The following is a 12925-nucleotide window of genomic DNA, read 5'->3' as shown; positions in this document are numbered from 1 at the left end:
GAGAGTAGAATGTACGCATACCTTACCATTACCCCATAGAGGTAGAGAGGCTATTCCCGAAAGGTTGAGACTAGTACCTGAACGATTATCAAAAATATTGACAAGAGAGTTCTTATACGTTTTATAAAACATCAGTAATGCTATAGGTTCTGAGCTGTTTATGGTCTGAAACATTGTTTAATATAAAACAACTACAAAAATGGGCTAACATTCTACAAATGTGCTAGTAATTCTATTTGATTATCTTGTCCAATGATGGAAGTGTTGTCCCTCCTGGGATGCTGGAAATACAACAGGAGAAAAATGACTAAATAGTACAGAACTGTATCGTCAGATAAAAAGATTATAGTAACATTTACATGGGCTTCCTCTTCTTTGTCATCCTCTGCAACTTCCTCCACTTCAAGTAAATCTGGTAAGACAATCCGGAGAACACCATGCCGACGCTTGTCCATTGCTTTTCTGACAGTGGATTGCCACTTAACACAGAAGATACAACTATGCTCACAAACTTGCGAGTTGTAGTGATGGTTGTGTTGGTCAGAGAACCAAATCGACTAATGGTTAGGAAAATGAAGTTCTGTCCCACAGCGCCGCACAGACAGTAAAGAAGAATGTCCCATGCTGCCTCTGGATGCTCCTTACAGAACTGAACTGCCTCATAACCGCTGGCAGTTGGCCAGCCAAACATGAACATCATATTGTAAATGGTACCCCATAAATTCATTCCAAACATAATATCCCATGCAGATGTCTTAGGATACCTGAGAAAAAAATAGGAGTACTTAGTTGTTGAATACAAGTGAAAAACTGAATTTTTCATCCACAAGAATGATTTCTGAAGGTCAGAGGAAACTCCTTAAATAATTTTATTTTTTTAAAGTAATTTTAAACAATGACATTTGATATATCCTACAGCACATTCAACATTATGGCCCGACAGTGAAGATATAGATCCTCAACAACCTGATAAGAGGTAGATCACCCAATCACGTAGTTAGTCTGAATTTGTCTAGTGGGATTTCATGAAATATTTGTTTCAATGGAATTATAAAGCTAAAATCTATAACCTATCTTTGGATAATCCCTCCTGCCCAAATCTTTAAAAGCTGTACCCCTACCCTTTATTACCTTTGTGCTCCCATATACTGCCATACCTTTCTCACACCCTATTACGTTTGCACTTCCTTCTACTCCCATTGATAATAGTGTCCACGAGGTAGAATTAAGTTCCAGTTTATGCAGGTGGAGAAAAGTGAGAGAACTTAAGAGCCTAAACCTCAGCTCTACAGCAGTTTTTTTGGATAAGCCACTTTTCTTTCATCAGCTTGATCACTTTTTGTACATATCACCTTTTACCCTATTCATCTTTAAAGATTATCAGCAAATTTAGGACATTACAATTGGTAGCAAACAGCATCTTGCATTAAGTATTTGGAAGAATGGACTTATAAAAAAAAGAGTATTTGTTCACTCCATTAATACGTCCATTATCCCCAAAATACTCTTCAATCCAGGTTGAGAGTGGATTAGATGGTACATTTGAGAAGACACGCTAAGGTTCTCCGGTATGTAGATAGATAGAAGTTTAGTTCCAATATGGATGCTTTCACCACAGGGGTCTCAACTTGAGATGAGAAAATACAGACCTACTGAACAACAGTCAATTCCACGATGTATAATATTTTTCCCACCATTAGCAAAAAATCATGAAGTAAGAGAACACTAATTTGCACTATTCAGTATGTGATAAGAAAAGCTACAGCATATAAAACACAAACAAAGAATTCTTCATAAGAACATCAGGAAATGACACACAAAAATCATAGGTTAACAGGAAAACTACCTTGCTGAAATTGAATCCTGAGTAGCATTGGTGAAACCATCAAAGGTGAGGTTCAGAAAGCACAGCCCATACCCAAGTGGAGCATTTGGATGTGCCAATTTACTAATGGTTTTCGAGCTAGTCTGTAATCAAGTCAAGTACAAGAGAAAAAGTTAGGGGTAGTTCACAGAAAGGACCTTGGTTTTTCCTTGAATAATTACAACATGTCAGAGAAAAAAGGGAAAAGAAGAAAAGTTAGACATTGTATCTTAGATATTACAATAAAATGTTACCTTTGAGAGTGCAAATAGTGAAACACCACCAGCAACAAGTAGAGAGCATACATATTCTGGAATCGTGTATCTTATGCCATAAACTAGCGTTCCCATGAACATTACTGCAAGAAGCATTCAAATAACTTTTGTCAAATTTTTTTGAATCAAAAAATAAGAAAGTAAGTTTTACTGAAATAAACTTAAATGCCATTATCAAAAGGATTGACTTTAACATTCTTACTGCAGAAAAACTTCGCTCTTTAGAGGAGATAAGAAATACAGTAAGAAAGAATAAAAAGAATCTACCTAAACATCTTTTTCTTCCCTTCCGTAATGGCCTGATTCTATTCCTATCACACAGCCTCCACACAAAATCAAAGTGATACTACAGATGGTCCACAGTAATGCTAGTTTCCACCTAATCCTCAGCCCTTGGAAACTGTATCAAGGAAAACATCTTGATCCAGTTGAACTCATGTTCCTCTATAGAATGCTATAATTTCTTCTTTTTTTTGCAGCTGCAACGGAGCTTCCTTTTTGGATGCAAGAATTCAGTTGTAAACGATAAGAGAAATATTTGTAAACCATTTTTTCAGTTTATACTTCTAAATCCTTTGTTAAATCACCTAAATCATCTCATATACCAACATCTTCCCTCTTTATATTCTTTCAATCAGAAAGTTGTCACTTCCAATGTTAAGGTTTTTGTGCAGTCTGTAGATCATGAAGAGCTAATAATAGTGAGTTGTCACAGATTCAAATGACTTAAGCAGTAATTGCTCCTAGATGGTCCAAGCTGTTAAAAAAAGTGGTGGATACCTATTCACATTTTCCAAGCTCCTAGTGGGAATCCTGCACCTTCTAGATAGCAATAGATTATAACACTTGAACAATCAAATTCTTCGATTTTGATATTGAGGCATAGTTTTTGTTGGAACAATCAAGTTCTTTTATTTTGACTAGATTCTGGAAGGACTGTTGCAATGGTTGATACAACACTTGGGACCATGTCAAGTATTCTTATTTGGCCAAAGTATGTAATTACTTAGGACAGAATTAAGCCTTCAGCTTGTGTGCAGTTTTCATAACTTCTCATACAAGTCCATGTAATGTATTCAAGGATGTGTTATTAGACCATCAAAAGATTGAAATGCTTCTCTTTTTTCTTTTCCTTTCTTTTGGACATATAATGTATTCAAGGCTGGTTCTTTTAAGTAATGGTTTCCATCACATTTTGTTTCAATCTATATTCTGCCATGTGTGCTTTCCTCTTTGTTTCAGTAAAAGCCCTTTTCACGGAAAATTTGTTCTGACTACATCATAGAGATGCTAGACACACCAATACCACTCTTCTCTTTGCCCTTATATCTTATATGCCTCACAATCGAGTATAAATATCTAAATATCACTTCTAGCAAATCCAGTATTCAAGATTGTTGCATTCCGTTATGTCATTCTATATGTTCAGCTTTGACCCACTAATCACATATACTCTATTCTGAAATGTTTTTTTATATTCACCCTCTCGTTAAGAGTTAGTTCCCTCTCTAAGTATAGGACATAACATGATAACACCTGCTCAAGTACAAAACTATAAGGGCACAGAATCTGAATACCAGAGACGTAGAACAATTGAAACGCCACCATGTTCACTGGATCTACTTTCTAAGGTCATGGCCTTACGATTCAGAAATTCAATAATATTAACATTTCGTTTTTTAATTTTTGAAACTCTAGAAACCCTAGAACATGGTTTTTTCAATAAATAGAATTCATATCAAGACATCTTCTATCCACCTTTTTATCTTTCCATAAATCTCAGTATTAACAATATCCACAAAAGCATACTCAAAGAAAAGAACATCAATGTAAGTGTAAAAAAATGCTTGCTTGCGGACATACCAGGAATCATTTTTGATGATTTTGCCAGGACCTGCAAGAGTAAGTAGCCTTGTTATTATGTATTCAGGAAAGAAAAGGAAACAACCATCAAGGTCTCATTTAAATATCAGTTAATCAGCCACTACTATGAATTAGAACATTAATAAAACCTCATGCATTTCTCTCCTAAAAGTTACTTCAGGAAATCCTAAATGCTAGCTAGTACTATGGTTCACATTTCACAAGAAGCCACAAATCCAGAAATTTGAAGGGATTAAGCCCTTCACTGGGAACATACAAGGAAAAAAGTAGAGCAGAAATCAGATATAGAAACAATCAAGAATAGGGCATGCCTGTGCAGGATAGCTGATGTATTTTAGTGCTTCAATCCCCATTGCAGGACCAATAGTATTTGTAATACCAGCACTCCAATAACTCCACCAAGGAGCACCACCACTCTTCCCATTAGACCAAATCTTAAGCACTGCAACAAAAACCACACTCAATACTTAACCACATTGTTACTCGTGCACACATTATAACAGAGTCGACGAACATGCTGTATACTTACTTATAAATGACCATACCAAACAAACTACATTTTGCGCCAGATTTAGGAATGCCAAGTGTTCAAACCTCTCATTGTTAGGACCAAACCGCTTCGTTGACCTAAAACCCATACATAAACATGTTAAAATTAACCAAATAAATAAAGGAATATATGAATAGAAATGAATTCCACAACTAAGTTAACAAGAAAACACCAAAAAATTGCATCAAACTCACACAATGCAAGCACATTGTACTCAAAATTGAACCTTCTAGAGTATAAAAGAAAACAAAACCTCTAGTAATTGTTATCAATAGTCATTGAGTAACATTGCTTGAGCTCAAAGTTGAAATTCACCAATGGTACTAACAACGGCAGATCACCGAAAAATAACACTGTTTAGCTAAATGTTGCAACAATCTGAGTAAATTTTTTGGTTCCACCACTGGATATTATTAACATTTGGCAAAAGCAGGTTTCACAAATTCAATCAATTGCCAGAGAACTAAACATCAATTTAATCATAGGATAATACATAACTAGCACAAAACATCATACATTTATTTTTAAAATAAAAAAATACAGAACAAATCATAAATCATATAAGTAAACGAAGCTTAAAAAAAAAACATTTATGAAATGAGGAAGGAGAGAAGAAATGACATACACAGTCTCTTGTAGAACGCCTTGATAAATATAAGCGGACCAGATTCCGGCGACACAGAAGGCGAGGACAAGGACACGGCGGAGACCAGCACCGTGAGCTTCCATGTGGAAATATCGTTGGAAAAGTCAGATCCCGGTAGACACGTGGACTTCAAAGGCAAATTTTCAGACGATCAAAAGCCGCCGCCGGCGAAAGAGAGAAAAATTGAAGCCGGTGATATTTTCGCGGTTTTCTCTTTTTTTAACCGGCGATTTAGTTGTTGCGTGGAGATTTATATATGGCGCGTGGGATGTCTGCTACGTCTTTGATTACACGTGGAGAGTTTTAATTGGTTAAAGTGAGTTCAGAGTGGCAGCTGATTGGCTGAGTAGACGCAACATTTGACCCAACTTTAACGACCAAAGAATGGAATAGCACCGCGTTTGGAAATTTTTTTCTTTTTCTATTTTGAAATCCGACTTTTTCAAAATAGGTATGATTTTCACTACAGAGTTAAATACGAAGAACTAATGCAAGGATTTTTTTTTAAAAATCAATATTTATTATATATATATATATATATACATAAAATATACTCTCACGATGACATAATTCAGATTTTGAAAATCAAATAGTTTCAGTTTGAGCGTGAACCGGACATGAAATCTTCAATTTTTTAAATGAAATTTATATAATAAAAGAGTGAATTGAGAGAACTAAGCTAGTAAAGCACCCTGATAAACATTAGTATAGACTAGAACTCTGACTAAACATGCATGCCTTAGCTCGTTGATATAGCTAGGATGTGTTTGGTAGGGAGGAAAATATTTTTTGAAAATGAATCACTTCTTGCATACGTTACACCAAATTCAGAATGACAATTTCTACGTTCAATATTAAGTTAACATCATTTGAATTGAGTTCTAATTTAGAAGCGGGCAACCACCACCTGAGTTGTCCAGTCTGAAATGTATCGATCCAAGCCAATTGTGTTTCTACATAGAACACTAAGGTAAACTAACACTTATGGGGAAAAAAAAAATGATAAATAAACAATATATCTACTTTAGGAGGGCCATTTTATAACTTCTATATACCATAACAAAGATTATTTTCCCCGTAAGAGAACATTATATACAAACGCAAAGGCGCGTAGGCTATTCACAACAATTTATGATTTAAAGCAAACTAATCATTGCACCAAGAGGCAACCTTTTGATCAACCAAGGTTTGTCATTGATACAAGCCGTATACATGAGATATACCAAAAAGGGAAGACCTACAAAATACGGTTCTCTCCGAAAGAGACTCAATCATTTGGTACTGCAACAAAAGGACATAACAATAACAACAACAACGTACCATGTGTAGTCCCACACAAAGTGAAGTACGTGAAGGGTAGAGTGTACGCAAATTTTACTTCTAGCTCGGAGATAGAGATACTATTTCCGATAGACCCTCGGCTCAATACAAAACCAGTCTAGAAAAAAAGTAATGAAAGTATGAAACAACATATAGTAGCAAAACAATACTACAATGAGCTAATACTATAATCGAACTACACGAAATAATAAATAGTAACAGAATTCGAAGAGCAAGAAACTATAAAAATAATACTACAATTACTAGTATGAACAGATAAAATCACTTAGGTGGCCTATAAAATTAGAAAAATACAAATGAACCAAGAAACTATTTTCTATTTTATCCTTTATTATGTTACCATGGAGTTCTAAGATTTACAAGTTAGAAAGGAAAAATCACTCCATATACACATTTAAGAGTAAATATTACGGGTTTTAAATCTACTTTTAAATTTTTTTTTTGCTTATAACAGATTATTTACGGGTTATGACATATCAATTAAATTTAATTTTATTTAAAAATCAAATTATATTTATTTAATAAATTATTAATCTATTTAAAGGTTTTTATTATTAATTAATAATAGGTAATTAATTTGATTTCACTTCCTTTTTTTGAACTAAAATTTTTAGTTACCCAATTTTAGGGATTTCCTCCATACACGTTTTCTTTCCCTGTTTACCGTTATCATCCCCATTCGTCAATCCCACCCCCCTCCCCCACGCTTATTCACTCCTAGACGCCACAATCCACTTTCATCATTGTTTCTGATCAAGTCTAACTTCAAAATAGTCTACCCCCCTCCCCCACGATTATTCATCATCATGTTTAAGAAACCCATTGAAACTCCTCAAAAGAGTCCCAGATTTGATGGAACTTCAATTGATGATGTTCATGTTCCATCGTTCAATATATTATCCCAAACACCCCCGCCTAAAACTATTGAAATTCCGGCGACCGGTGGTTCCTCTCGATCGAAGAATAAAAAAGATAAAAATAATGAAGCAAAGGAAAGTGTGATTCCGGCAAATCAAAAGGGGAAGAAGAGGAAGGGGAAAACACTTGTTGAAACCCTTCCTGATTCTGATTCCGATTCCGATTTGGATTTTGTTAGTCAAACAAAAAAGAAAAAAAGAAAAAAATCAACAAATGTTGAAGTTGCTCAAACATCAAAACCATCTACAAGAAGAAAAACAAAGAAGAAGGAATCGGAATTACCAAAATACAAAAACCCCAAAAAAGTTGTAAGGGTAAGTACTTTATTTAATTTATTTTCACATTACTCAAAATAGTTATTTTTTTTATATCACATTATTCTTATTATTGTTTTCAAAACAGTTGTTTGTGTGAAATTTGTTTCAAATCTGAAAAAAAATGTTTATGAATTTGACTATAAAATTTGGGTGATGTATTTTGTATGAATTATGAAAAAAATGTTTATGGATTTGACTATAAAATGGTATGAATTATGTATTAACATTAATGTTATTGTATCTTAATTGTGTATAAACATATGAATTATCAGCAATGGTGTTTTTGACATGAGAACTGTTGAAATCGATGCAAAGTACCATCGTGAAAGGTATGCCACAATCATGTGGCATTATGGAAAAACAAAGAATGAGGATGACGCGATCACTACTGGTACGGTTGCTAGCAAATTTGGTGGACCTCGTATAGCAAAAGAACATGTTCCGGATACCACCAATTATCCTACACCAAGACCACCGACAAGAAATTTGAAATAGTTCATTGCAGCTTCTACTTTTTAAGAATTACATAATATTTTTTTTAACTTTTGGATAATTTTTTTCTGTTTAAGTATTTGATGATATATAATACCATATGTTATCTTCTATTCAGATACCATCTACACATGAATTAATATTTTGCTATTATAATTTCAGAACACTGGTATTATACAAACTTCATACAAATTGATTCACTATTTTAAAGTATCATTGTGTTTCTAAGTAGTAAACTCATTGGATGAAACGTTTATGAAAATTGATTTATACGTATATGACTATGATTTTAATATAAGGGGTTGGGTATTGTATGAATCGTGATATGATTTTTATATACAAATGTTATGAATTGTATTTTCACATTTGTCTGATTTTCTTTTGAATCTTCATATGGTATGAATGATTAAATTGGTATGAAAATGCTATCAATTGTCAAACTAGTGATTTTTTCTACAATTGTCACATTGTAACGACCCATTTGGTTGTTTTGAGTACTAGAGCTTTTTATTTCAAAAAATACTTTTCGATAGATTCTAAATGGATATTTTGGACTATTCATAACTACAATTATGAAATTAATGGGGTAGTATTAATAATATACTTAGTTGGTGGTTATAGAAGATAGCATTAAAATTAATAGTGGGTCATTTTTACACTTTTATAATTAGACTATAAATAGTTAAAGTAGTAAATAATCTGCAAAAGAAAGAAGAAAGAAAAGGAGGCGAGAAATTTTTTCAACGGGGTCGACCTAGAGCGAGTGACTGCTCTTTCAGGTGAGATCTTCGAAACTTTCAATCTTTTATATACGTAGTGTAACCAGTATTATACAGACTTCGTACATTTCAGATACATTATTTTAAAGTATCATTGTGTTTCTAAGTTGTACACTCATTGGATGAAACGTGTATGAAATCTAATTTATATGAATATGACTATGACTTTAATATTAAATCTTGGATATTGTATGAATCGTGATACGATTTTTATATACAAATGTTATGAATTGTGTTTTCACATTTGATTATTTTCTATTCTACACATGTTGTTTGAATGAAAACTGAATTAAATTTGATTAATATGTATATGACCATAACTTAAGCTAGAGTTGGAATGAAACATGAATACAATTGGCATGCAGTTTGTTATAATTTTATTTATAATATGACACCAGTTGGAAACCAAATTAATATTCATGATAACTTACATTAAATACTCGGGATACCAAATGAACTCCATAATTACCTTCTTATAATTATCACTAATATATACAATATCTTTAAACTAGAATAAATTTAATTTGTAATAGTATGCATTATGTATGATTACTGAATGAACAGTATATTAAACACTAAGCTATAATGCACTTCAAACCAATTATGTTTCATATCAAAACAAAACATTAATATAAAAAATAGTCATTAGTTTTGCACAGGATAATTTGAACATGTCTTCCTGTTGTGGCCAACTTGACGACATCTACTGCAGGTAACTTTAGACCTTTTGAATTTCACTCAGCAAACCCCTTCCAGCGTTCAAGTTATCGTCTTCCTACCGTTCTCTTTGTACTCTCGCAAGGGATAGGTTCATATATAAAAATCATTATAATAACAATAAAATTATACCCACTTGTCTTTATACAAATATCATTACAAAACACTTTTCATACTCACTAAATATGCATTTCAAACTCACTTAATACACATTTCATACTCAATACACATTTCATATAACAATAATCATTCATTCTAAATATATATATATTTCGCTCGTACCAAATACTTCATTACTATCAAACAACTTTATACAGAAATGACAAAACTAATATAAACACTAAAATTACAAATTTAATACCAACTTAAAACACTTGTCATATAGTTCGTCAAACTTCCAAATAACTTTTTTTTTACAGATTATTGAACACACTTTCATATAAATTTCAATTCATTTATTCTATCAAATTCATTATCAACTTAAATCACTTTTCATACAATTCGTCAAAATTCTAAATAACTTTTTAAATAGATTACTGAACAAACTTTCATACAAATTTCTTTCAATTTATTCTATCAAATTCATTCAAAAATATACATTTAATTTATACTTTAAAAAAAAAAAAAACAGTATTCAAAACAACCACAAAAACAAAAAATCACTAATACTATATACTTCACAACAGTTAACAAAAAGTGATATCACCTTAAATATATTGACGATTTACAGTTTTATCATTTTTTTTTCATTTCACTGTAATTTAAAAACAAACAATAAACAATAATAAATACTAACCTGAAGGATCCCATCTTCCACCACGTTTAATTTATATTGATACGTTGTTGTCCATCACAACAAAATTAAATTTTTTCAAATATAAAAAAAACTTCAATTACTCAATACTGAGAATTTTTTCTGGAAGAACAATGAAGAAACAATGAAGAGAGAGAAACGTTGAAAAAAAAGAAGATAAAATCTAATTTTTATTTGATTTTAACTGATTTGAGTGAATTAAGGATACTAAATAATCTTAATTAGGTTGGATCCCTTATTTCGTGCCAATTATTAATTATCTACACTAAATTCAAATTAAATTAACACCACAATTTCAATTTTTTTTACCTTTTTACCATCAATTCCGTTTTTTTTAATTCTTCTTTTATTTTTTTTAAAACAACTTTTTTCTATTATTAAAAACATTTTTTTTTATAATTTGTTAAAACCTGAAATTTTTAATGTTATAACTTGAAAATCTAAATCTACTGCTATAACTCGAAAATATTAATATAATATATGCATATATGAAATTTACACATTAGAAATTCATGCCCAACTGTCTTTGATACTGGGCCGACGAAAAGAACCAGTAGAATACGATAAGTAATATATTAATGGATTAATTACTTGAGTGGATCCTTTTTAAAAAATAATTACTTATTTTAAGTATACTCTTTAATTATTACCATTTATAGCAATATATAACAATAATATATATTTTATTAGATTTGTCTTACTCTTTTGCCTCTTTCTCCTTTTTCTCTCTCGCCTTTTTAGTTTTTATCTCTTTTTCTCGCTCTTTCTCCCTTTTTTTCTTTATATTGTTCTTTTTCCCTTGTTTTCTTTTGTGTTGCTGCTTTTTCTCTCTTGGTTTCTTTCTATTGCTTTTTCTTTCTTTTTTCCTTTTTGTTGCACTTTCTCCCTCTCTTTCTCTTGTTTTTTTTTTCTCTTTCTCTCTCTCTATTTTCTTTCATAGTGTAGTCAATGATTCATAGACTAAATAAATTTGTATTAATAATTAATTAATTAAATAAGTAATCTAATCGTAACAAATGAAGAGACATAATAAATTGCAAAATGAATTAAACTTGAATTAAAAATGTGTTCCACACATATTAAAGTTGAATTAGAAGAGAATTAATATGAATGCAAAATGTAGCAAACGAAAGAGCATTATATGATCTGTAAACTGAATGAAATTGTATCAACAATGAATTTCACAAGTAATTAAACGTAAAAAATCAACAGATAAATTGCAAAATCAATTAAAATTGTATTTAAAAGTGCATTACACTAATATTAAACAAGTAAATAAATTAAATTTGCTTTAAAATTGTATTGCATAATATTAAAGTTGAATTAGAAGAGAGAATTAAGAATGAATGAAAAACGTAACTAACGAAAGACAAGACAACGATCTATAAACTGAATTAAACTTATATTATTCATGAATAAAACATGTATTATATATGTCTTATAAATTATTTTTGATTTGTATCACTAAGAACGTGAGTGATGTTGCAATATGTATTAAAAATGTAATGTGCATGTATTATAAGTGTGTTACCTAAATTACTTTAGTTCATATCATTAAAAAGGGAGTGAAGTTTGCAATATGTATTATAAATGTAGGATTATTATTCATGATTTTAATACAATTTTAATACAATTATGAAACATATCTAATATAACTTTAATACAAACACAATATAGTTCCGTAAACTTCATCCTTTTCGAGCTTCAATCTAATATTTCTCCTAAAATCAATTTTAAACTTAACCAAACCCTCTTAAAATTGAGATATAAACTCCAAATGATATTTTTAATTATTTGTAGGAACAACCTATCCAAACTATAGAGCAGACAAGTAATCTAATCGTAACAAATGAAGAAACATAATAAACTGCCAAATGAATTAAACTTGAATTAAAAATGTATTACACATATTAAAGTTGAATTAGAAGTGAATTAAACACGCATGCAAAATGTAGCAAACGAAAGAGCATTCTGTGATTTGTAAACTGAATAAAACTTGTATCAATAATGAATTAAACAAGTAATTTAATCATAACAAATCAACCAATAAGCTGTAAAATGAATTAACTTGTATTAAAAGTGTATTACACAAATATTAAAGTTGAATTAAAAGAGAGAATTAAGCATGGATAAAAAATGTAACCAATGAAACACCAAACAATGACCTATAGAGTGAATTAAACTTATATCAATAATGAATTAAACAAGTAATCTAATAGCAACAAATAATAAACTACAAAATGAATTAAATTTGCATTAAAAGTGTATTACACAATATTAAGGTTGAATTAGAAGAGAAAATTAATAATAAATAAAAAACGTAACTAA

At 31.0% G+C, this 12925-nt stretch overlaps 2 protein-coding genes across 2 annotated transcripts in view; one reads left to right on the top strand and one right to left on the bottom strand.

Moving 5' to 3' along the window:
- LOC125830748 (probable serine/threonine-protein kinase PBL3) overlaps nt 1–12925 on the top strand; it is a 253789-nt gene that overhangs the window by 226741 nt on the left and 14123 nt on the right. The gene's annotated exons all lie outside the window — the stretch shown is intronic.
- Nucleotides 211–5455, bottom strand: LOC125830751 (UDP-galactose/UDP-glucose transporter 3-like). Its single transcript, XM_049509920.1, has 7 exons — nt 5199–5455; nt 4553–4650; nt 4335–4465; nt 4003–4033; nt 2119–2222; nt 1847–1968; nt 211–764 (listed from the first exon to the last, which is right to left on the bottom strand). Exons 1-7 carry the CDS (start codon nt 5300–5302, stop codon nt 356–358), a joined length of 999 nt encoding a protein of 332 aa, XP_049365877.1. The 5' UTR covers nt 5303–5455; the 3' UTR covers nt 211–355.

Source organism: Solanum verrucosum, unplaced genomic scaffold (assembly GCF_900185275.1).
Source record: "Solanum verrucosum unplaced genomic scaffold, falcon-dt-bn FXZP01000154.1, whole genome shotgun sequence".
NCBI classification, from domain to species: domain Eukaryota; kingdom Viridiplantae; phylum Streptophyta; class Magnoliopsida; order Solanales; family Solanaceae; genus Solanum; species Solanum verrucosum.
The sequence above is the reverse complement of the archived record's forward strand: the minus strand, read 5'-3'. Positions and strand labels throughout refer to the sequence as shown.